The following is a 24,851-nucleotide window of genomic DNA, read 5'->3' on the forward strand; positions in this document are numbered from 1 at the left end:
GTATGATGCAAACCTCCTGATGAAGTCCACACATGTGGACTTGGAACAGAAGTTTGGCCAAGCTTACGGTGTTGCTGTGAGTCAGTGTCTGACTTCCAACAGCTGGGAGAGTCCAGTCCCTCCCTGTGTGCGCTGTGTTTGTGTCCCATCACCTACCTTATAGTCATGGGGTTTATTATATCTACAGTCTGGTTTTTAAATTGAGGCCTACATGACTAGGTTTCTTGCCTCTCCCTTTTCTCCATCACTAGTGTGTGAAAATACAGCAAAGCTTTGATTTCATTTTAGAGGAGTTGGAAATGCTGTGTGTTGGAAATGCTGCCTGTTTGGGGGACAGCAAAGGCCCTGGCTGGCTTTATCAGTCTCTTGCAGCTGGTGCATCTTGCTCTGTGTCTTAACCAATGAAAGTTCATGACCTCTGTGTATCTGTGCAGCTCACTATATATAGACCAGGATCTTCCCTGGGAATTCTCCTAGCAGCCTGTCTGGTGGAGCAGCTCAGTGCCCAGGTGCAGGTGCTGTGTGTGGCCAATTTGTGTGTGCAGTTGTTTGTCCCACTCTTCTGTGCTGGGGCTTTAATCTGTACATGGCTGGGAGTTATGTTTCTCTAGGAAAAAGCCTGTGAAAACAGCTATAAGAGTCTCTGGCAAGCTGAGGATTTCTCCTTTAGAAAGCAAACCCCCCTGTTTCTGGAAAATAAAAAGGATGTTATTTAATGGAATATTTTCAATTGGGTAAGTATACAATAATTTTTCTTCTGAATCAAAATAGAGTACAAGAACAGTCTGAGAATCCAGATACAAGGGCTTTGAGGTAGACTTCTTCAAACAGTATTTTTGGCTTCAAGGTTTCATATACAAGAGTGTGTGTGTGTATATATATGTAGGTATACACACAAGGTTGTTATTGTTATTTTGATGCTTGCAAGCTTCTATCAGTCCAGACATCTCAATATTTAAAAAAAAATATGAGGGGTTTATAAAAAAAAAATTCTTTTAAGTTATTGAAACTTCCACTGTATTTTTAACAGTGCAGTTGCTATTAATATAGAAGAGACAAAACAAAGGCCTGTTGGTTGCTGCAGGAAAACTGGCGAAGTTAAATTAATTTATTTGAAGTGTTTTACAGAAATACATGGATGGAGCCTTGTGTTTAGATGAAATGGTTTAAAACTTTGATAGGCTTGATGCAGCCGTGACTGGGGAATTGTTAGTGTATGCTATCTAAACTGTACGCTAAACCAGTCAAAAAAACATGCCATATTTTAGTCTCTTTCTATTGATCGTATTTTCTTTTTTCTCTACTCTGTTACAGAACAACATGCAGATTTTTCTCTGTAATGCAGTTCAAGACACTATCTCCATATACCTGCCTGTAGCCTTGGTTGTACTCTGATGATTCAAAGCTAGCAAGAAATAATACATTCCCCTTCTTCTATCTGCATTTGGGTTGGAAACTTCTTGGAGAGATCCCAGGTGCTTAAAATCAACAGGTTTTCTGAAAGAAAAGGTGTGCAGTTTCTAAGAAACTGTTAGGTTTTTTTCCCTCTCTACATCTTATTAGGTTTGTTGCTTATTCTTCTTAGTCAAGCATACTATATGTATTTTATAGGAGTTAATCACAGAAAACAGAAGTTGCAGTATTTTTAAAAATACCACTTTTCTATGAACAAATGAGCTGCACCTAAATGAACACATGACACATATTTTTTTCTATTTTATTTAATTTTTAATCAGTCCTGTGTGAAACTTATTTTTGCCATGAATTATGAATAATTCTTAGATTCTATGCATGTATACAATATAATTAGGCTGTTACATTGAAAACATTTTTAATAAGGCCCTGAAAGTACATAAGGAACTAGCAACTGGAGGTTTCAAACTCAGGTTTGACTAAGTAGAAGATAGTCTCTAATTTCTCTAGCAGAAGAGAAGGAAGATAATTACTTGGGTTTTATCAGGCTTGAAATTCTAGGTGGAATATTATGCTGTGCTTGAGTATATTTCTAACATTGTCCCTGTGCATGCAATTGTAGTAATTTCTCTGTACCTTCTGCCAAAATTGGCTTGTTACGAAGATGAGAATTTCTAATTTAGACCACAGTATAAGTTATGACTGAAAACACCCCTGTCGTATCATTCTTATATTAATCAAAACTTCTGGAGATGCAAATTGGAGTGCTCTGAGCTCAAAAAATTAAATAGTTTTTACAATTTTATGTGTGATATACTTACAACTCAGCTGAAAAGACTTGAAGGTTTACCTCTTGTTCAAAATAGGGCTTGGCATTGCTTCACTGATTTAATAGTTATTTTTTATTGCTTTCTTTTCTGGTCAAGAAGACTAGCTGGTTTTGCTTCTCTCTTAATAAAGTCTTCTGCTTGAATTTGGACGAGTGCAGACATGCCGTTAGAGATTTGAGCGATTTTGAAAGACTCAAACTCTGGAGTTCAATGTACTGCTGTTAGCTGCTCCCTGTCTCTGGGAGAAGATAACTAAGGAAGTAAAAGGAGGTTTTTAGTGCTGATCACCATCTTCCTGCGTTAGTGGATCCATTCTCAGGGCTTAGTGTGGCAAGCTTTGCTTATGTTGATGGGTGCTGGTGCAGTTGGGTCTGGGAGGGGATTGCAGTGCCTGGTTGGAAGGAATGCTGCTGTGGTAAATGGAAGGGATGTGCTTTTAAATAAGTGGTTTCCAATAGCTGTCATCTGTATTTGCTTTAACCTCTTGGAATGCCTTCTATTTTCTGCTGCTGGCCAGGTATGGAAGTGATGGAGAGTAACAAGCAAATGTAGGTGATGGAGGAGAAGAGTGGGTTTTGAGAAGCCAGAGTGAGAGGGGAGGTTGTGGTGCACCTGACAGCTGCAGCTGGTGGGTGATTTATTTGTATTTATACCAAATTCTGGAACTGGAAGTGAGATTGAGGGAGGAGTTTGAAAATGAAAAGAGTCCTCATTAAGTCATGAGTAAGGTTCCTTCATTAGGGTTTTCTGTTATGGGCTCAAGAGTGTGGCACTGGGATTCCAATTATACTGGGGCTAGCCTCAAGCTTAGACCTGAGCTTAGTTACTGATTTGAAAAAGATGATTACTGCTGATTTGTGAGGAGGAACTATTACTGTTGATCTCTGAACAAAACATGGATGTGAAGTAAAATGGCAGGAAAAATAAAATGTGGAGCTGGTACCAGTTAGCATTAGTTCTGCCTTTATTTTCCTGGTGAGGTCTCCAGCCAGATATTGTGCTAGTTTTTTTCATCTTAAACATGTGAATACCCTACAGCATGCTCAGTCAGTAGGACTACAGCCATATTAAACCTTAGTGTCAGTTAAAAAAAAAATATCTTCCAAAGTAATGAATACACTTGAAAAAACCCCAAATAATCCTTGAGAGTATTGTTTTTATAGAAGTTTAGTTTTAAGGTACTTCCTCTCCTTCACACTAACATGAAAGGCTGGATTGCAGTTTGTGCCCTGGGTTAGCAGCAATCAGAACCTTGAATTCAAAGAGAATTGTAGATCTGTTTTATTTAACCTTATAAAATAAGCATGATTATAATAGTTGAATTTATATAGTGATTGTTCTTGAAGTTCCAGAGAAGCATTAGGCTTGTTTAGAAAAGAGTGACTACATACTTAAATCAGTGCCACTAGAAGGAATTGAAATTACACTCCTTCAAAAAAGATTGAGCAATTTGGAAAAGTAATAGCTAAATATTATTGCTACAAATTGTTCCCTGGAGATGAAAATAAGGCCTGCTTTGGTTAAAGTATCTTGAAAAGTATTTAAGAGATAAATTAACAGGATACCATTATTATTTCCACATTGCTTTTGCAGATGCTTACTGGAAACCAGTTTTCCTTGGAGGGTTTGACCTGGAGGTACCTGCTCGTGTGTCCAGAAGTGTGCTAACCACAGATACTGTTCCATGGGTGTCCCTTGGAGGCGAGATGGTGGAGTGGTGGACTGTGGGGGTCCTGGCCTTGTGTCAGCCTACTTAGGCAGTGTAGAAAGCTCTGTCCATGAGCTAGAATGTGCACTCAGGAAAGGAGGACAAAGATGGGGAATATAGTCTTGGGAACAATTTTATAGAGCACAGGGGAAACTCCTGAACCTTTCACTATTAGCAGGGTTTTCCTACAAGGCAAATCAGTAGAAATACTCCATATATCTATTTTGGTGTTGATTTGTAGGTGTTTTTCAGCATATGTTATTTTGCCACTTTTATTTGTATCATTTACCAGATTGATCCAGCAGCCATAGGTGACATGTTGCTCCTTCTCTAAAGCAGACAGGGAATTGCTGTGCTGGCAGCAGGCAGTGCCCAAGCACCTGCTGCCTGTGTGTGCTGCGATGCAGGGAGTGTGGGGGATGTCCTCCCACATGCACCCTGCTTACAGCAACTGCAGAGGGGCTATAAGGGGCTGTAAGGCTCATGAGTACCCCTGCGCATGAATGACAGGGTGTAAAGCACCAGGGATGCTAAAGTTCTAAATCCTGTCAAAGATATGCAATATCATAGCTGACCTAAACTGAGATTAATTTTTCTGTGATTCATGTAACTTGTGCGTTCCTTCCACATGGTTCAGCAAAGCTGTTTATATTGCAAAGTCCTGCCCACCAACCCTTGAAGTTCCCCAAGGAATAATACAGCCATGAGGACAGAGAGTGGGATTTAATATTTTGTCTTAACTTTATACTTACAGTGTGTTGGAAATGTGAGGCAGTGGATGTAATAATGATTTTGCAGCTCTCTGTATATTAATCATTGTTTAGAGTTCACATACTACACGATTAATTGACTGTGCCAATTTGGTAACATATATCAGAAGTGATTGTTTCTATCTTTATGGTACTTGAGATTAATGGCCCCCAAATGAAAATCTTATTTCAAGTACATTTCTGAAATAAATTAGGGTCTTCCTCTTAAGCTGGATGTCACTTGGGTAGACAACTCTACCCTTTTAAATTTTCTCTTGAAACATTTTACCAGACTCACTTTTTTTTTGTTTTGTTTTGTTTAATCAATGTCTATGAGGAGTAACACGTATTGGTCTACAACATAGAGGTCTGTATGTACAGACATATATGTGGTTGGTTATTCCAGTAAAACCCATAATTCTGGTCTAAATCTAGTAGTGTATTTGAAGAGCTGTTGTGATGGCTGAAAAAAACAATGAACTGCTTAAATCCAAGTAATGCTACAATGATGGGTGGAGGTAAATAAACTCTTGGAAGAAACAGAAAGCACTTCTTTCATCAGATTCACTTATGGTTCAATTGTCAAGCTGCAATCCTAGAATGTTCTGCATTTCTTCAGCATTGTTGCCCAAATTCTAAATCTAATCCTGGTGCATACAAGATTGTGCACCATTATAAACAGTACATTTCCCTGCATATTCATGAGCTATGGATTTGATTACTGTAATTCATATCTATCATCTGAAGCTAACACTAATAATTCAAAATTGTAATCAAGAAACAGTTTTGTTGCATTACTTGTTGCATTTCGATGCAGATTATGAAGTAAGCTCTGTATTACAGCAAAATAAGCTGAAAAGGGCACATTTATCTTTCCTTACTTGCGGATTTACCGCAGTTGGAGTTTGTGGCAGTGCTTCAACAGATGTCTTGGATTTTCTTTACATGGGATTGAAATAAATCCCGTGTAAAAACTTTATTTTGCGGTTTGGGCAGGACAGTGTTATTTGGTGCTCCACAGCATGGCCATAATGGAGTTTAGAGATGCAGTGTCATATTTAACTTCTTCCCCTTAGCAAACAGAACATAGTTACTCACAGTGTTAACTATCAGTAGTTATGGTGAAAAGTTTGTCTTTCATAGCTAAATGTAAAGCTTTATTCTTCATTTAATGATTATCAAATTTGGTTGCCACATGCATTCTAGTGGTAGCACAAAGTAAGTTTTCCTTTTTTGCGGGTGCCTGACTTGGTGCTAGTAACAGAGTCCAGGTGCTGACCTGGACCTGCCCTTTGGTGGTGGCACCTCCTAGTGGTTACAAGGCTGTGTGCTGTGAAGAAATGTCATCATGTCATTAGTTTTGACAGTGAGCAATGTTTTCAGTGCCATATTTTTGGAACAGGCTGCCAGGAGACATGTGAAATGTAGCCAGAACCCCAAGACCTGGGGGTGTTGATCCAGCAGCTGGGCTGACCATGGGCCAGTGTGTGTGCCCAGGTGGCTAAAAAGGCCAGTGACATCCTGGCCTGTGTCAGCAATAGTGATACAGTGGCTAGCAGGACCAGGGCGGTGATTGTCCCCTGTACTGGGCACTGGTGAGTGCAGGACACCTTGCCTGTGTCCTGCTTTGGGCCCCTCACTGCAAGAAAGACCCTGAGGGGTCCAGAGAAAGGGAACAGAGCTGGTGAGGGGTCTGGAACACAAGTCCTAGGAGGAGCAGCTGAGGGTTATTTAGCTTGCAGAAAAGGAGGCTCATTAGAGGCCTTACTGTTCTCTACAAGTCTCTAAAGGAGGTTGTAGCAAAGTGGGGGCCTGTCTTTTCTCCCAGGTAACAAGTGATGGCATGGGAAGAAATGTCCTCAAATTGCAACAAGGAAGCTTGAAACTGGATCTTGGGAAAGGTTTCTTCACAGAAGGGGTTATCAAGCACGAAAAGAGGCTGCCCAGAGGAGTGATTGAGTCAGCATCCCTGGAGGTATTTAAAAGACATGTAGATGTATCACTTAGAGACGTGGTTTTGTGGTCAACTTGGCAGTACTGGGTTAACAGTTGAACCTGATGATCTCAGGGTTTTTTTTCCAACCTAAGCAATTCTGTGATTCTGTGCACAGTCCTGCACTAGAGAAGAAGGAGTCTCATGCAGTGCCACAGGCTGGGGATGGGGACAGTGAGTGGGCAGGAGCCAGCCCTGCACACTGGCAGCAGGCAGTGTCAGCAGGGCACATCCAGGAGACAAAGGAAGAGATCATCCCCCCTCTGCTCAGCATGGTCCCTGTCCAATTCTGGGATGTCCTCAGGTCCCTTCCAATCTGAATTATTCCTTGACATTAAGCTATTGGAGCATATAGAGATTCTATAATATTTAATAGGTAATGAAATTATGCAGTACATAGGAGAGTTGATTTAAAGCAATTAGTGATATGATTTCTCGTGGATTGGTATAGATTGCTTCTAGGTAAAGTGGATGAGTTCAATAAAAATTCCAGGCTTTCATGTTGCATGGGGGATAATGTATTAATAGAAAGAACTTGCATATCCTTGTAGGGTAGGAAAACAGGAAGTTTACTGCTACAGGAGACCTTGGACTACTTTCCTTACAGATGAGGAAATTACCACTTCATTTCAGAAAAGCAAGGATTTCATATACATATTTGAAAGTTTATGTAAACTGTGAAGTGGCTAACAGCCAAATTTACCATTTCTAATACAAACCTTTTGGCACTTGAAGCAAGATTAAGTAGTTCCTTGATGCTTCTGTTTGTATTCCAGTATTAATGCAGCACAACTCAATATGTAGTAGTGTTCCAGCAGTTTACCAACCATATTAGTTTGATTTAATGGGTTTTATGAGGTATTTAATTGCTGAAGCGGATGACTATTTGGCTCATTTTTTTGGCTATCAGACTTCTACTGAGGACTGACATTGATAGTGTAATATGATCAATTTTTAAGTAAATAGTTGTTGAAACTGGACATACAGGATGCATTCAAAGCCCAATATTACTTTTTTTTTTGCTTCTTAAATACCATTTCTAACATTTCAGTGTGTCAGGAAGAGTGATATTTGCCATATGTTCAGATTTTGTCTTGGATGGATTTCTGGTTAGCTAAAGCACTTTTAGCAAGACTGGGAAAGCATTGGTGAGTGCAAAAGTGGAACAAGATGCTTCAGTGATCAGATTTCTATGTTTATCTCTTTTTCATACTGGTTCATATCAAATCAGTGTGCATCCCTTGGTTGAAGACATTAGGTATAATCTGTTTGAAAAAAATCGAATCCTAGACCGAATCCTCTCGTTACAGCATGAAGTGTAACCTTTCTGAATGTGTATTCCTCTTTCATAGTAAAACAGAATGGCAAGAAATTAGCTTTAGTGTGGTGCATCTTCAGAACAAAGAGCAGTTTTACAGGTTAAGGATCCAAAAGATGAAAGGGATAAGACTTATTTTCTGCTGTACAGCAGTCAGCTATTTTCTGTTGTAGTTTGTAGCCCTTTTTTTCTGAACTTTGTGGGATACAGGGCAAATGTATGTGAATGTGCTTTAAAATTCATGTGAGGGGAGTGATTGCAGGTGGAGTGAGGTCAGAATTTAAAAAGATAACTGTCCCTTCATCTCATCACTGGTAACTTAAGAGTTGCTACACATATCACTTGCTTTCTGAGCCTTACTGGGCTGCTTTCATTTATGTTAAGTATTTTTGTGGCTTGTGCCCTCGCTGAGACAGTGAATGCACTTCTGTTGTACCAGTGTTGCCAACCATCCGCGCTGCAGCATCAATGTTCTTTAGAGAGCACAGTCGGCTTTGGGGCTGATTCTCCCACTGCTGCTCCTGTGTGTTGTGCAGCAGATCTTCGTGCCTGAAATTCTAGGAGACAGATGATGGGATGGAGATGCAATTTAAACCCAGGGACTTGTACTTGCTGGCTTCTCAGGCTGTGGAACGTAACTGGAAGCCAGCTGACGTTGCAAGCCTTCATGGCTGTCTTTTGGCACCTGACGCTTGTTTGGATGGTTTCCGCCTGCAGCACAGAGCTAGACAGGGAAATGAATGAATTCACTGGCAAATTTTCAGATGTATTAGTTTTTTATTAACCATAGTTTCCTTTCAGACAGTGTTTAACACGCCTAAGTGCCATATGCTGCTGAACAGACAAGTCCAGTACACACCCCAGCTTGGTGATTTAGTTGCTTTTATCTGTGTGTATTCTTGCCACAAAGGCTATATCTGTTCTCAAAAAACTCAATCCAGTGAAGATAGCTACACACATGGCCTTATAATCTTGAATTCCAGATGGTTTGAAGCAGAAACGAATAATATATACTCACTTTCCCTTTATCTCCCCATTTATAATTGAGAAGTTATATTTACATACTTGGATATGCTTCTTCTTTGTCCTTTGTCCTGACGAGTCTGTTTTCCTTTGAGAGTTACACTGAAATACCTGTGCATAACTGTTCAGCTGATAGTGGTTTTTAAAAATCATGTAATGATCTGTGTTAAAGCAAAAAGCTATAAATTATATCTAAATTTAAATAATTTCAGTTGGTCTTGATAGGCAATGGAGAGCCTCTGGAAGCTCAGCTTGGCAAAGCCAATCCATTTCCCAGGAGTGTTCTGTGGTAAAAAATACACTTCCTATTTGGGCAAGAACAGATCAGAAAATATAGGAGTGTGTGGAGAAAAATACCTGTCTTACTTGATTTCCAGATATGTAAAACATTGTAGTGGCAGCTGGTCTGCACCCAGCTGAAGGCAAGTGCAGTTGGGAAATGTGGGCAAAGTTAAGAAGTACAAAGACCTTGGGGAGAGCGTGGTGTCCTCCCTCAGTAGTGTTCTCTGCATGGGCTTCAAACAGCACACAAGAAATTACACACACACACTCCTCTGCCATGCCAGCTCCAAGTACGTAATTGTAGCCAGGCAGATTATTGTCGTTTTTCTGATGCTTCAGGACATCCTGCTGGTGACAGGTGAGATTAAATCACAGTAGTGGGCACAATTAGTAAACACTAAGCATTGTTCATCAGGCTTTTAGGAGCCTGATTTTCTGCTTTCTGTTAAATAGATTGCTACCTCTCAGAGGTTAGTGGTGCTGTCTTCTTGTAAGATAGGGACAAAGTATTTTAAAGAATCATTTTATTTACTGTTACTTTTAATGTCAAATATTTCAATATATTTTTGGAAAGGGTACATTTGTGAAAACCAAGACACCTATTTAGATGTAAAGGAATAAGAAATGTCCCTATGCCATTAATAAGAACACATTGCTGTTTCCATTCTGATTTCTAGATACTGTTTTCCACATATGGTCCTTGTTTCCATTATGTGGGAACATGAAATTGTTAGCTATAGAACACTGAATGATACTACTTAAACTAATGGTTTTCTCAGTTTTTCCTTTGTGCTTTTTAGAAGTCATTTTATGTAATAAACAGAATGTGAATGGCTGCATTCTTGATGCCTTTGTAATGTGCTCTTGCTTCCAGTCTCAGTGCTGATGTTCACTTAGCAAATATTTAACTTCCATTGCTGAGGATTAGAAAACGTGGTGTTCATGAGCTCAAATTACGAGTACCTTTATAATCATCATCAAGTTGAAGAGTTAAATGGGTGTAGACAGGAAACAGGAGATACGACTTGCTTAGACTTGAGCTGAGTGATGCAATATTTAAATGAAGATATTATAAATCAGGTTTAGCGTTACTTCTATCCTTGTATTCAATGAACTGAACTTGCTGGTTCTTCTGCATGAACTAGTGACAAAGGCATCTATGCAGCTTTTTCAAACTAATTGTACTTTGCTAACTTACACATTGGTGGAGCAGCGAAGCTAATGAGTTCTCTATCACCACTTGTTTTTCTGTCTAAATGCATTGCAGATTTGGAGAGTGCAGTACCCTTTTACACAATCATAGCAGTGAAAGAATATAAATGTAGCTTTGTTATATTGACAAAATATGAAAATCTGATTCTACTATACAAATTCAGATTTTGAAAGAACAGCATCATGTCTGACTAAATGGTAACTCTGAAGCAGGTTTCTTGAAAAACTTGTGGGAGATGTAAAAAATTGTGGTATTTCCTTTTTTTTTTTTCCTTTTTTCCTTTTTTTTACAGAAACTTGACTTTATAAACTTGATTTACTTAACATTTTTTCTTTTCCTGTTTAATAAATCAAAGACATTTTCCTTTAACTTGTGTAAACACCCTGTTGCAGGTGCCCTGTGCAGATCGCTGTGGGTAAGTGCTGATGGCAGTCCCTCGTTTTTGACATCTCACTTGAGAGCCCTGCACTGCTACCCGGAGAGGGTGATCCCAAAGGTGTTCAGGTGTCCTGAAGGAGTGACTGGATCACTTTGCCCCACAGATGAAGTTATGTCAACTCCAGTAAACTCTGGAAATAGCCAATTTCCACTTTAGGAACTGGTCTAAGCCAAAGCACTGTATTTGAGTGCTTCAGAAAATGTTTGAGGACTGTACTACTGCTATTGCATAGGGAACTGTGAATATCTGTTTACTGGCTGAGATTGAGAAATGCAACTTGACCAAGCCAGGAATACAGATGCACTTGTAACATCCATGTAGGAGTACTTAAATTCCAGTCTGCATCGAGTCTGGTTCAATTTCGTTTGTATTTAGCAGATAGTGCATACGAGCTGACTGCAGTACAACATTATGTTCATTTTAAACAGATCACAGAATAGGAATTTAAATGTGAACATTTATGCAGTCTGGTTTTCTCATGTTGTTTGGTTGAATAATATATAGAAATAATTGCTAAAACTTGGAACCACAAATGGCTGTGGATTTTCATAGCTTGGTAAAATCACTAGTTTCAATGTTGTTTTCTTTTTTTTTTGGTTTCTTTTTTCCCCCCCAGTATGGTGTAACTAATCTCTGTACAATGTGAGTACTCCCTTCCCTCCTAGACCTCTCTTCCCTCCCAGTCCTCCCCCACCAAATCCTTGATTTATGCAAAACTTTAATAGAGTAAAAGGGCCTCAAGAGAAGACTGTTCTGATGTTTGGAGAGGGCTTTAATGAAAAGTTACATTGTTATTTCATATTTACTTACCAAATCCCGCCAGAGTAAATTCTTGCCAAACTAGTTTTATATATTTCTTGTCTGGTCTTGCTCACGTATTGTTTTGTATCAGGACCTTGTCTGACAGGAAAAGCAACCAGAGCAGTTCAGGCTATGGCAGTACTAATAGGTGGTGCAGTAAAAATGAAGTCTATCTAAAACTTCTTATGCAATATTGAGAAACTTTTAAAGGAAGTAATTAGTAGAAGCAGCTTATATATCAAAGCTATTTTTAAGTAGATTGTGCATGCTGAAATAGCACAATAGTTATTTAGAAATGGGTGTTTCTGCTATTGATTCTGTAATTGTGAATGTTTCTTTACATTTGCCTTGGAGGTAGGAAACAGTTGTGGTAGGAAGCAAAAAAACAAGGATACATGGATATTGAAGTTGTAGTTTCAGCTTGGGTGCTGTTTGTTTTGATGGATGTAGTCAGGTCACTGAGCCAGTATTGCAGTTACCGGTTTTTAATGTTTCCATTCTTCAGTAAGAAGATTAATTAAACAAAAATGGTGAGTTGGGTGACGTGTAAGGGATCAGGCTCTCTTAAAGCCCAAACTAAGCTTTCTGTCTATGATTTTGCAGTGAAGGCTGGCTTATGGTTCAATTCTAGCTTAGCTTTGAGAGGATCTCAGACTCTCAGTAGAGGAAACCTGAGTCAAGTCCTTCAGGGACTGCAAGGTGCTTCACAGCTTGGCTGTTTGATTGTGTCTTCTAAGTCTTGATCTTTGCAAATGTGTTTCAGTCTTTGGTATAGATATGAGAGGCAGAGGAGATTTTTTTAATGGGCTGGAGGATGTGGAAGGATCTTTTTATCCTTTTAATCTGAGAGCAGAGTTTGCAAAGACTTCCCTTTGTATGTATTTGTTAAGAAATGTTGAGAGATTTCTGGTGTACACAGGTGACTTTGTCCAGCTCTGTGTGTGTTAGTGGAGTATTCAAACTTACAAGTTTATCCTAATGTTTGCATTATGTACCTCTTTTGCAGAGCAGGTTTGTGTATTAAGTAGCTCACCTCTGCATGCATGACAGTGTGAATAATATAATGCCATTTTTAATTATTCCCAAATCTTTACTTTAAAAAATGTATGCTAAGGTATCTCCTGTAATATGCTACAACAGTAAGTCTGTTGTAAGAAAACCCACATACTAGAAATCCAGCTAATTGTATAATAAGTGCTTGCTTAGAAGAAATGGAAGGTAATGATATTTAATACTTAGAGAAATCAGGGAAAAAAGTCTGTAATTTAATTTTTGAAATGACTAACCTAATGACTGTGAAATGTAATTCTGAAATCTGATCATCTAATGATGATGACTTGCAGCAGTATTTAAGGAGAATGTACTTACACAAACAATGAAGTAAGTTTCATAGTACCAAATATCTCCAAATTATTTGACCTATGCATATATATCATATGCAAATACATAGAGTTCTAGGATATTAAAGCCAAGATGAATATCTGTTTATGTTCTTTTGTGCAGCATGTTCTGTCAGGATTTAAATACATATATGGACTTAGAGGAATTCTGCTAGTCCCATTTCTTACCCTGTTCCATCTTTGAGAAATCAAAATATTTTCAAGCCTTTTAGGGTGGAGGTTATTTATTTATTTATGACTGATGTTTTTAGTGTGGGTGGTTTTCTGTTCAGTTCAGGTTTGGCTTTGGTGTGATGTTTTTATTCTTTTTGTTTGTTCATTTTGTCACTTCTAGACACCATACCTAAAAAGGCTCATGCTGATTGCCATTTTTAGGAAGTCAGGAACTTTACGAGTTGATGCAATATTTTGATGGTCCTCCTGGCAGAAACTTTGTGCAGCCATACCTTCTCAGGGAAAAGCAAGGGAGCTCTTTTACTGTGAGACACTGAACAGCAGCCCGGGGCGTTGGGGGGTGTATTTGAGAAGCAGGATTATGTAGCATGATCAGGCCAGGTGTTTACTGGGCAACTTTCCCCCATTAGGAAACAAATCCTTTAAGAATAGCATGTCGAGTGCTAACCAGCACTTGGGTCATATGCTGAAAACACTTTTGTGGACACAACCTTAGTCCCTGTGCTTCCTTTGCTATCAAAAGTAGTAATAAAGACTGTAAAGCCAGTCTTCCCAGTTACTGCTAGACACCTGTATAAACACAAAGCCACATGCACACATTTGTATGCATATATGTGTGTGTATGTGTATTTGTGTGTATATATAATTTTTTATTTCAAATGTGGAAAGTGTTCTCAGTATAAGTTTTAGATATTCCATTTACCACCTCTAGCAAAGGACCGGTAGAAAGCATTTAGATGGTGTTTAAATGTTGGTTTGTGCCTTTTATAGCTGTTCTGTAAAACCCTCACACCTTTTACAGCTGCATGTAACCTTTTGTGCCTGTTGACCACTGTCTGGCATACTTTATTTTGAGAACAGTGTATTTTCCTTTTATGGAAGGAATATTGAGAATGTAATGTGCAGTAATATTTGGAATATGTTAGAGTCCTGTGTGTCAGTGGTGGGATTGTGACTCATTCAGATCTGATAGAAGAAGGAAGACTACATATCTAGTCTGAGGCAATTTAAAATAAAGAACTTGGGCTTTACATCTCACTTCACATTTATTTACAGATATATGACCTAAATACATGTTTGATGTCAAGAATTTGTAGGACTGCGATGCTGACTATATGGTGGAATAACATTTTCCTGTTGGCAATGTGATAATCTGATACTATTTTCTTCTTCTTTATGCAGGATCCAAACTACTGGATACAAGTCCATCGACTGGAGCACGGGGATGGTGGGATTTTGGATCTGGATGACATTCTTTGTGATGTAGCTGATGACAAAGACCGTGTAAGTACACATGGCTATGAAAGCAGTGTGGCACAGTGCATCAGTGGTGTGTGTTTCCTGCATGTGTCCCAAAGTGGGAGCCAGCACAGAGATTTTAGATATTTTTTATGTAGTTTGCCTGACAGATGTGAGAAATTGATTACTGTCAGTTTTTCTTTTAATTGAAATCATGGGGTTTCCATTCTTTCTGGTTCTTTAACAGTTCAAATAGGAAAAGGAGGCTGCAAGGATGAAAATACCTCAAGTGTTGGAAAATTAATGTGCAAAAAAAAAAAAAAGCATCTGTAAGTTGATGTTGTAGCTTTGTGTTACCAGTTGAATATGTGCAAAAAATCATGCTGGTTTTAAACTGTTGAGTGTTGTTTTGTTTTTTTTTTTTGTTTTTTTTTTTTTTTTCAAAAATAGTTTTTGGAGGAATTGCTAGTTACACAGAACTTGAGACAATAATTATACACTGCTGAGCCTTGAATGCTTTTATTCTTTTTTAAGTAGAGATTTAGATCACAGTCAACTCAGAGACCTTTTGTTTATTGGCTATTTGTTTGAAGTTATAGATACAAGTATATGTGGGTAAGAAACACTGTGGCAAACTGTAAAGTCATGTCAATATGCCACTTTCTCTGGAAAGCTGAAGCTCTTGAAAGCATCTGACAGACTTCAGTCTGGAAACATGTTTCAGGACCATACTCCTTCACAGACAGTATCCTTAATTGCCTCTGTTGGAACAGGCACTGTCAAGGCTCCTTGAAAACTGGCCAAATGATGACTCTTAGGCTAATTTTTCAGAAATAGATACTTTGCCTGTAGTTATTTCTTGTGACAAAACTTAATTGACATGATTATTTCAACCAGGACTTTACAAAGAAAAATTATGTGAGGAGTCTTGGGACATGAAGACTCCTCACTGTCTGAAATGTTGGGATTACTCAAGCTGTATAGAGTAACAGTGCTGAGTTTTCAGGAATTTCTTCCATAAAAATAGTGCCCAGATAAGATTTCATGAAAAGCTAATTAAAACCTCTAGTTGGTTATCTCATATTGAAGTGCTCAGCTGTGTGATTAGTTTAGCTTTTGCTTACAGGCTTCAGGGAGGCTGGTGCAAGTTGTCACTAAATATAAATATATATATACACACACACAGAGACTTATTTGAAAAATGCACTTCTTAGCTCCTCATGTGCTCTTCCCCTGAGAAGTTAGAATCCTGGTGACTTTAAGACCTCATTCTTTGGCTGTTACCTTGCCTTGCTGCCTTCAAGTGGGGTAATTCCTCACAGTGAAACTCTGTGGGTGTTTTTATGTGCATGACTAATAGCTGAAAAACTCTGACTGCAATTGAACCAAGCAAAGTCATTATTACAATATTGTTTTTGTATAGAGATGGACAAGATACTTAGCAATTAGTAGTATTTACCTCTGCATTCACCAAGCTCATCTCTACTGATGGCACCTATGAGTTAAATTTCCTTTTTTAAAAGAACCTTGCAGCATTGATTAGGAGGGTGCAATATAAACATGCACTGTGCTATACTGGTTTATATCCTTGAATTAGTCATTCTCACTTGACCTTCACGTTTAGATCTTTTCAAGTATTCTGGTCATTAGTCATTGTTTTTTAGTTTCCTGTAGTGTGTTTAACAGCTGACCTTCCTGGCTCCCTTTAGTTTTGGGCTGTTACTTTGCCTCCATAGCAAGTGTATCAACTGGTTTTGTGTTGCTAGAGCCTAATACACAACTCATTAATGTGAGGTTTGGAATATATCTCCAGTTAGGGATATTTTGTATCTTATCTGTACACTTAAGCATACCTTGTAAAAAAGTATTTAAACAGATGGTGTCTAAACATGTTACTAAATGATTACTGAAGTCTGTAGGATTAGCTGTGCTTAAAATCAAACATTTACCTATATCTCTCTTTTTTAAAATTGGGACAAAAATGTCTAGGATATTGGAAAGCTGAACAATTAATGTTTTAGTGTTCATTTTTACAAGGAACTTCCTTACATTCTTGAAGAGAAGTTTGTTATGTTACTTACTACCTGATATCTGTATATTTGAAATCAGTTTGCTCTTACCATGGTTCTTTAGACTTAAGGATCAGTGATAAATGTAATTTTTGTCTTTGGTGGTGCTTTTATGTATTACTGCTATAACTGTGCAGTGCCACATCAGCACAATACAAAATGCAGAGCAGCTAAGGACCACTTGTCCTCTTGATGGATTTATTGCTCTGTATAGTCAACTGCCGTAGTAAAATAAAACACTTAAGTGATGTGAAGAATATATTTACTCCTATTCCACTGTCTCCATGGAGAAAATGTTCTGTCCTATAACAAATACAAAGACCCTTAGAACAGCTGTTCTGAATGGAATGAGAGAAGTATCTTTGATGGCATCCTTCACATTAAAATGCAGCATGCTAGAGTGACTTTATTTAGCTTCTTCTGTCCCTATATTTTGTTATTCGCTTGTCACTTACTAAAACAGAATGGATGAGTAAGGGTTCGCCAGTTGCTTTCTGGAATAATTTGTGATGCTCAGTGTTGTTCCTCCATAAATAGAAAAAGGAGTAAAACATGAAACAAACTACATGGAAAAACTGATTTTGCTAAGCTGTTTGTTCCTTTGTTCCTTTCTGAAACAGCTTTACTTAAGCCCTTTAACATAGTTCATTGAGAAAGGGCATAAAACACTCTAACTTAGCCAGCATAAGATATGGACATTTATATTGCACATATCACTGCATGTGAAGTTGCTTGGTTAATACATTAATGGTAATAACCTTATAATCAAAAAATTAAGAAATGCTCATTTGAGTAATTTTTTTTAAGAAAACTTTTAATAATTTATTGAAATGTATTTTTTCCAGATTTTACTATGGGAATATGGATAGTTTTCAGTGGAAACATGTCAGTGTTTTTTACATTTATATATCTCTGTGTATACATGAATACAAATGGGCAGACTTGTTACTGTTTTTGAAAAATATTTGGCTAAAGAAACAAGATCCCATTTTCAGCTAGCATTTAGTCAGCTGTCTAACCTATTTCCATTTTTTTAAAAATACAGGTTTCTTGTGCATTTAGTGATTAGACCAATATTTTAAAGATAGGTTAATAACCTGTTTTGTTCAGATTTCTGTAACTTGCAAAAGTAGCCCTCTCTATGAAGACTCTCAAGAAACATATGTCATCTTGATAAGTTTCCAACTTGATGACCTCAGTTCAGTTTTTAGTAGGCAGACGTTCTCAGAAGCAAAAAAAAAAAAAAAACTAACAAAAACCAAAACAAACAAAAAAAACCAACTGCAGAAAAAGCTCAGAACCCAACCATTCTTAACTGTGTTTTCTTCAGCTAGACTGAAGCACGTAGACACTTTGGTAATTCTCACACTTTGGGTGTAATACGGAAGTGCCTATTCTGAGATCTCATAGACCCTTGTTTATCCATAAAAAAATATTGAGAAAACCGTGGTGTAATCTCATTTTAAAAAAAAGCAACCAACGAACCCAAAGTATGTGTATGAATATAACTTGTTCCCATTTGAATTCTCAGTGAACTAGTAATTTATATTTTGAACAACTTGAAAAAAGTTTTGTTTGCAATTATATGTAATTTTTTTATGAACAGAAATGCTCAGACTGTTGCTCAGTGGAAAGCTTTAGAGATCAAGATGTCTATGTTTGGTGTAGCTATAGTGCTGAAAAATCAATTTTTTCTTCCTGAGAGAACAAAAAGGATCTGCCATTAGCAGCCACTGGATGTGGTGATCAGCTGAGCAAATAGGGCTACTTTGAATCAATGTAGGTATGAACCTAATGTCAATTATTCGTAAATTCATTTGCTCCAATATACTTATTTTTTGCCAAATTAGTTTGGGATTAACAGTGTGTAAATCCTAAAGGCCTTGGCATCTTATAAATTCCTTTATCACTGATAAATTCATCACTGCTTCTTCAAAATTACCACAGTAATTTGGTATATACTTAAATTTACAGCCTGGCTTTATTTCTCTAAACTAAGGCAGGCATGGGCTTTCTTTGCTTGACTTAACATTTTCAAATATTCAGTCAGCTCTTCACCGTGCATAATTCATGCTTATGCCCACTGAGTGCAGCGATAAAAACCAGAGGAATATGGTTTGGTCCTGTCTGGAGTGAAGTCTCATGCTTCCCACAGTGTTTGTGTGTGTGGTGCTCAATCTGGCCCAGGTCACTGGAAGTTCAAGGTGATGTTGGTGCTTAGTGCTGCTTAGACAAACTTTGAACCTCCCAGAAAGACACACAAGAAGTTGCTGGTTTGAGTGGAATACTTCTGGTGAGAATGGGATGGAGATTAATTTCATGGATCTGTCCTGAAACAGAATTTGTAAACATTCATGAGTTAGAGTTAACTGTGTTAAGTAAGCAAACTGCAGCTGAAATTCAGTGAAATCAATTGTGCTTCATTTTTATCTGCTTTTAAGAGACCTACAGAGATTCTATTAATATTATTATTAAGTTTGTGTCTGCTTGCTTGAAGTGTGAAGACTTCTAGTGGGAAAAAGTCATTGGGCAGCTGCTTCACATAATGTGAATGCATAATAGGACCTTTTCCCAGTGTAGTGGAAAGGAAATGAACTTTTGGGTTTTGTGTTAAAACAGATGGTCAATTCTAAATAATACTGTTGTTTTGTTTACTTCCTCTTGGAAAGCTCTGTTGAGTTAGAGAGGCATGTGATACACAAAATGTGGTTTGGAAAGGATGACTCTATTTTGTTTGTACCAAATATTAACTGGAAAGCTACACAGAAATAAGGCTATTTTGAGCAAATGCATTATAATGTTAAGGTTAAAGGCTAGCTAGGGACTGAAGGGCTGTGATTACAATATCCTGCTGCTATTGATTCTTGCTCTCTCACTTATTTTTCGGGCCAGTTATGCAAGACCCCATTTTTGTAGTAAATTCAGGGTAGGCCAGTGACAGCAGGATGCTGTTAGAAAGAATGAGATTCTGGTAACCCTGTGCCTGTTCATTTACTCAGAAGTCTTAAAAAGCTTTTGAAGTCAATGAAACCTGTGCAGATAAAGTTGTGTTATCTTTAGATTTCTATCATTACATAATCAGAATACTCAAAGTAGTGTTGTTTATTCTAAATTTTGGGTGTCTCTGCCTCATTTATGCAAACTTGCAGCGGAATTTACATGTGATTTCTCTTTGATTCTGCAAGTTAAGAATTTAACCCTAAAAGCATGAGTAGAGAACAACAACTTTTTGTGCTTCTTGTTTCTGCCATTAACAGATTAACACCCTGGAGTGAATGAAGAAGCATCTTTTCCAGGGCCCATGCAGCAAATCTGACAGCAAAACCTTAAAATGCCCAAAAAAGTACTCAGAAATATGATTCACAGTATTTACCATATCATGATTGGTATACCCTTTTCCCCCCTCAAAACCTTTTTATCAAATTGATTTCCAACTATTGCCATGATTATCTTCTGCCACACTGTGCAGCTTCTCTCTTCTTGCTTTGTGTATTCATTCCCAGTATCCCAGGAAAACAGATGACCTTGAAACAATTTGTTGTTACTCACAAGTGACTTGGCAAAACACATTTTGAGCATAAGGCATTCCTTTCTTGTAACAGCTTAAAATAACAGCTTGAGCCACCAAGCTTGGGAAAGTATTGATACTGGGAAAGAAACCCATCATATAACAATCCCATGATTATTTTCTGTTAAAAAACTTCATTTTTTTGAACAAAGGGCTCTTGATGTCATCTACTGTTTGGCAGTGGTTTTTATTTTAATTATGCTTTTAGAGATTGACATTTTGTATTAGTGAAATTCTGAAAAATCGCTAAAAACAGAATGTGTCCATTTAAACCAGGTGTTTTTGCATTAACACTATTGACTCAATGCTGGGATGGCCACATGGTGATTTTTAGGTCTGTCTTGCTGATGAATCTGAAGTAGAAAACAAAGTATTTGCACAGCCTTTATTCCCAGCTGCTATTTAATGAAAACATATTTGAAAATAACTTACTCAAAATATAAATACTATCTTCAGTCAAAGAATGGAATTTAAATGCTTGTAGTGTTTCTAATAGTGAACTAAATTTTAATGCACAGTGTTTGTGGATGAGACTAATATATAATCATATATCCATGGAAGTGAGGAAATAAAGGTCATAATACATGAATATTGGAACATGCATTTTTCAATCCCTAGGAGATATTAGATGTAACTAAATGTTATCTCCTAACTGTAGTTCTTAGGTTTTCACCTCTTTCAGCACTTTTCTTCAAATTGTTAATCTCATCATCACCACTTATTTTTTCTAGCTATGTGGTGACAGCATTTCCATTCATGATTTGCTGTGTATTTTTGAGATAAATTGAAATATTGCAATTCCTTTCCTGTAATGCTGAAACAGCTGTATCGATGCACTAAGAACTCCCACACAGGAGAGGACTGACATTTGTAAATCCATAAATCAGTTTCCATGGAGATCTGAAGAGCTGCAGGTAAATCTGACTTCTGAAAATTGAATATTTTGGTTAAAACTGTTCTCTGAGGAATAGCAGGCCAATGCATGAATGTGATATACTGGGGAAGATTGTGACAGTATTGTCAAGAAAGTAATATCTCACAATATTATGTCTGTATTCTCACTAGAAAGACAGACCTGAGCAACAGTGACTGAATTAGTGCAGTCAAAAAGCCACAGAATTGGCATGGAATAAGAGGAAGGGTTTTATGGATGTGTAACTGGTTAGAAGATGGAAAATAGAGCATGTATTCAATATATTTGCAATTGTTCTGAGAGAAGAGAAGGGAGATTTGAATACTGGAGTGACACATTCCATTATTGTGTGTGAAACCACGCATGGATGGTGAATGCTGGTCATGAAGAGTTGCAGAAGCATTCAGAGAGTAGACAATAACATGGTGGATACAATATCATTTTGGCAAAGGTGATGTGCTTTTGGAGAGAGACTGCTTTAACTGAATACACAAACTAATGAGTTCTGAGCTAGCTCTTATGTTTGGGAAAATGTTTCTGATTTTGCAATAGACCTCTGGACCCAGTGGTTTATGTGCAAGGTACATAACCAGGTCTCAGAAAGCTTCTAGCAGTTTGTCCTGTCTCTGCCTCTCCCCAGTATTTTCATACCAGTCCTGCTGCTTGGCTCATGAGGGCTCTGTCACTCTTTGGACCCCATCTCATAGCAGATTTGTTCACTCAAGTGACAGAAGACTCTTCCTTGCAAAACTGAGTATTTCTATGCTATTTCATGAATATTGTAAGTTTACCAAAGGACCTGGGCAAGCTGAGGAGGAAAGGGAGGGGACTTGGCAGCTGGGAGTGGTTGAGGTATGAAGGAAGAAAAGGAAGAATGGGAACATGACTGGGCTGAGACCTTGCTTTTCAGTGGTGGCCGTGGAGCTGCTGGAGTGATCTCGGGTGAGAGGGATCTCTCTGCTGTGTGTGCTGGTGGTGAGTCCTCTGCTTCCTCCAGCACCAAACCGAGCAACCGAAAATGATTTTTTAGAAATAGCAAAGAGCCCAGAGCAAATGTCAACATTGACACCAGGTACAGATTAACGTCCTCCACCAGCAATGTCTAAATGGACCAGGATCTCAGCCTTGAAAAGACGTTGTAAGAAGCAAACCATAGCTGGCTGTAGAATCAGAGGTGGTATTGAGAAGTGGTTCTTTGTTTTTTTCAAGGCAAGCTCTGGGGCATCAAGTGAAACTGTCATAAGAGTAGCTGTCTGCAAAAGGTTTTCTAGCTTTCCTTGATCTTAATTTTCATCAGAATACCTGTGATGTTTATCAAATGTCATAGATACTTCACGAAGTTTTGGAGGATATGATTTTTCTGGAGATATCATTTGCAAGCACATAATAATGAATTCTCTGCTTATTTTAACTCTTCAAAAAGGTGATGCTTGTAAATAATGGAAACTGGTAATTTAAGTAGGATTTCAGTTTGTGAGAAAAAGTTTCTTTAGTCTCAACTTTGGTGCAAACCACAGACTGTTGAAATGATGGTGGTCTCAGTGTCAAATATTAGTAACACTGAAGGGTCGGTATGTGGCTACAGATAATGACTACTACAGTATTATAAACACATCACAATTAAGAGAGACTTTGTACTAAAAATATTTAATAATGGATTTTTTCTATATCTTGTAATAATTGCAGATTCAGTGGTTAGATATAGCTGTAGATAATATAAAGCTATGCTTTCTAATCCTTCACAGTGTAAATCTCCACAAAAAATGTGCAGTGAATCTAGAATTAGGCCATTATGGCTAAGAAATACTTAACATTCTGACAGCTTTTGGCTAATTTTAGCAATATCACTGTGTCCTAGAGGTATATTATTCATCCTACAACAAAGGAAGAAGTTGCAGGAAAGGTTGGTTATGGGGATTCATTAACACTACTCTCTTACTCCTTGATATCAGCAGATCTTAAAAGAAATGCTGTTCCAACTTCACAGATATTTCCTAACAGAGGTAGTGATACTCTTACACCAGAGGACTGACCCATATTAGAGCTTAATTATAGTAATGGATAATCCTGCAACTATAAATTATTCATATTTGCTTTGTACGCAAAGTAACATCATGAATAAAATAAGGAAAAGCTTCCAGAAAAGACCCTGGTCAATGTCCAATTTTGTCAAAAGGTAGTTTTCCTCCTTGTCTTTCAACATGGAATGAATGATTTGTAGAGCTTGGCCCTTCGGATGTGTTTTGTTTAATGGAAATCAGTAGCAATAACTCTCGGGGCTCTACACCCTTGTAGAGTTCCTTGACTAATACCTTATGCAAGAGAAACATTCCTACCTAAACACAGTCCTGGTACAAAAGTTGCAATCTCAGCTGTCTGATAAGATTCCCACATGGTCACTAGGGTGAGAATTCATTACCCTCTTACCCATTGATACCAACAGGTCTTAAGAGACTGTTGTAACTCCATAGTTGTTTCCAAGGAAGGACAGTAAGGTTCAGAGTCAGGTACTTTATTTTCTAGTTGACTTAGAAGTTGAAGTATCTCCTAGATTTGTGGTGTGAATAGCCTTATTGACAAGGAGAGAACAGGGAATATTTAAATTAGATTAAAATAGGGCCCCTAATGCATTTAATGGGGAGGTTACTTCATGCTGAAGCTTTCTTCAGAAAGGGCCTTGGATCCAAAGAGAGGAAAATAATGCTGTCTTTTTTTGGGGAGCTTTCACCAGTCTGACTTTTCACTTGACTTCCCAGCAGTAGCCCAGAGAGGAAGGAGTTAAGAAGATGCTTTGAACCCAAAGTCTTCTGCTTCATCCCCACACCCTGTTGGTGTACTTCCACACCCTGTTGGTGTGCAGGGAACTACCTCCCGTTCACCTTTAGCGTGCTCAGCAGCATAGTCACTACGTTTTCAGATTAGCATCACCGCTGAAGCCTGTCTGAGTTTAAACAGCAAGAAGGAGTTCTGCCTGCTCCTCAGTGACATTCAGCATTGCAGGACCATCGGCTTCTTTCATTTTTACAACCTGTTGGAAGAACTGAAACTGTTCTTCTGTGGGCTCCATTCCTTGCAGGGTGCTAGATTTACTGTAGGATTGAGGACTGTTTAATACAAGCTTGGTGGGAGCTTGATGATACTGAGTTTTTACTTTCTTGGGATGCTGTTTACTTGAAGGTAACCATACTTTGGATGAAATGGCAGACACACCTAAGAGGAAAATTACAAAGAAGTCGTCGTCTTTTTCATATGATCGCCGGAGAGATTCAGTGAAAGTTAGGAGACAGTCCAAGTCTCTTAGCTTTAAGTCTGCTACATTGGGTGCTCAGAAAAGGCAGGCACAGAAAAAGCAGGTTTGTATTTGGATATTCCTCAAAAAAAATTCTTGCCTTCTAAATTTTTGTGGAGTTTGTAAATCTTGTTGTGTTAGAATGAAGCGGAAAGCAATCTCTGCTGACTTGCAATCTGTGTTTCTGTAGGTATGTGTTTACATACAAGCATGTGTGCAAGTAAAGCTGGATTTTTTTTTCTGTAATGTTTCTTAAGAGCTAGATAGGTTTATGGTGTTAATTTTATGCTGAGAAAAGTCTGCATCTTTTCTGCTTTTAAGATGTGATTTATAAGTTCTGTTTGGTCTCAAGGAATTGCTCCTATAGTGCAATATGTGACCTGTGAGCTTTGGTAGTGTTGTTTGTTGTGCTGAAAAACATGATGGGTGC

At 38.0% G+C, this 24,851-nt stretch overlaps 1 protein-coding gene across 23 annotated transcripts in view; it reads left to right on the top strand.

Annotated features, from left to right (window-relative positions):
* Positions 1 to 24,851, top strand: part of PARD3 (par-3 family cell polarity regulator) — a 487,425-nt gene that overhangs the window by 77,054 nt on the left and 385,520 nt on the right. For 13 of the 23 annotated variants that reach the window (XM_053935684.1, XM_053935553.1, XM_053935704.1 and 10 more), the window contains one exon: positions 14,526 to 14,627. Coding sequence is in view for 16 of the 23 variants with exons in the window: in XM_053935553.1 (XP_053791528.1) it covers positions 14,526 to 14,627 (102 nt within the window). In the remaining 7 variants the exon portion in view is untranslated. Of the gene's footprint in view, positions 1 to 3,836; positions 3,881 to 6,528; positions 6,676 to 14,525; positions 14,628 to 24,851 lie in introns of all 23 variants that reach the window. The other 10 variants (XR_008429410.1, XM_053935524.1, XM_053935573.1 and 7 more) reach the window with 2 other exon arrangements.

This window comes from Vidua chalybeata, chromosome 1 (assembly GCF_026979565.1).
Source record: "Vidua chalybeata isolate OUT-0048 chromosome 1, bVidCha1 merged haplotype, whole genome shotgun sequence".
Taxonomy (NCBI): domain Eukaryota; kingdom Metazoa; phylum Chordata; class Aves; order Passeriformes; family Viduidae; genus Vidua; species Vidua chalybeata.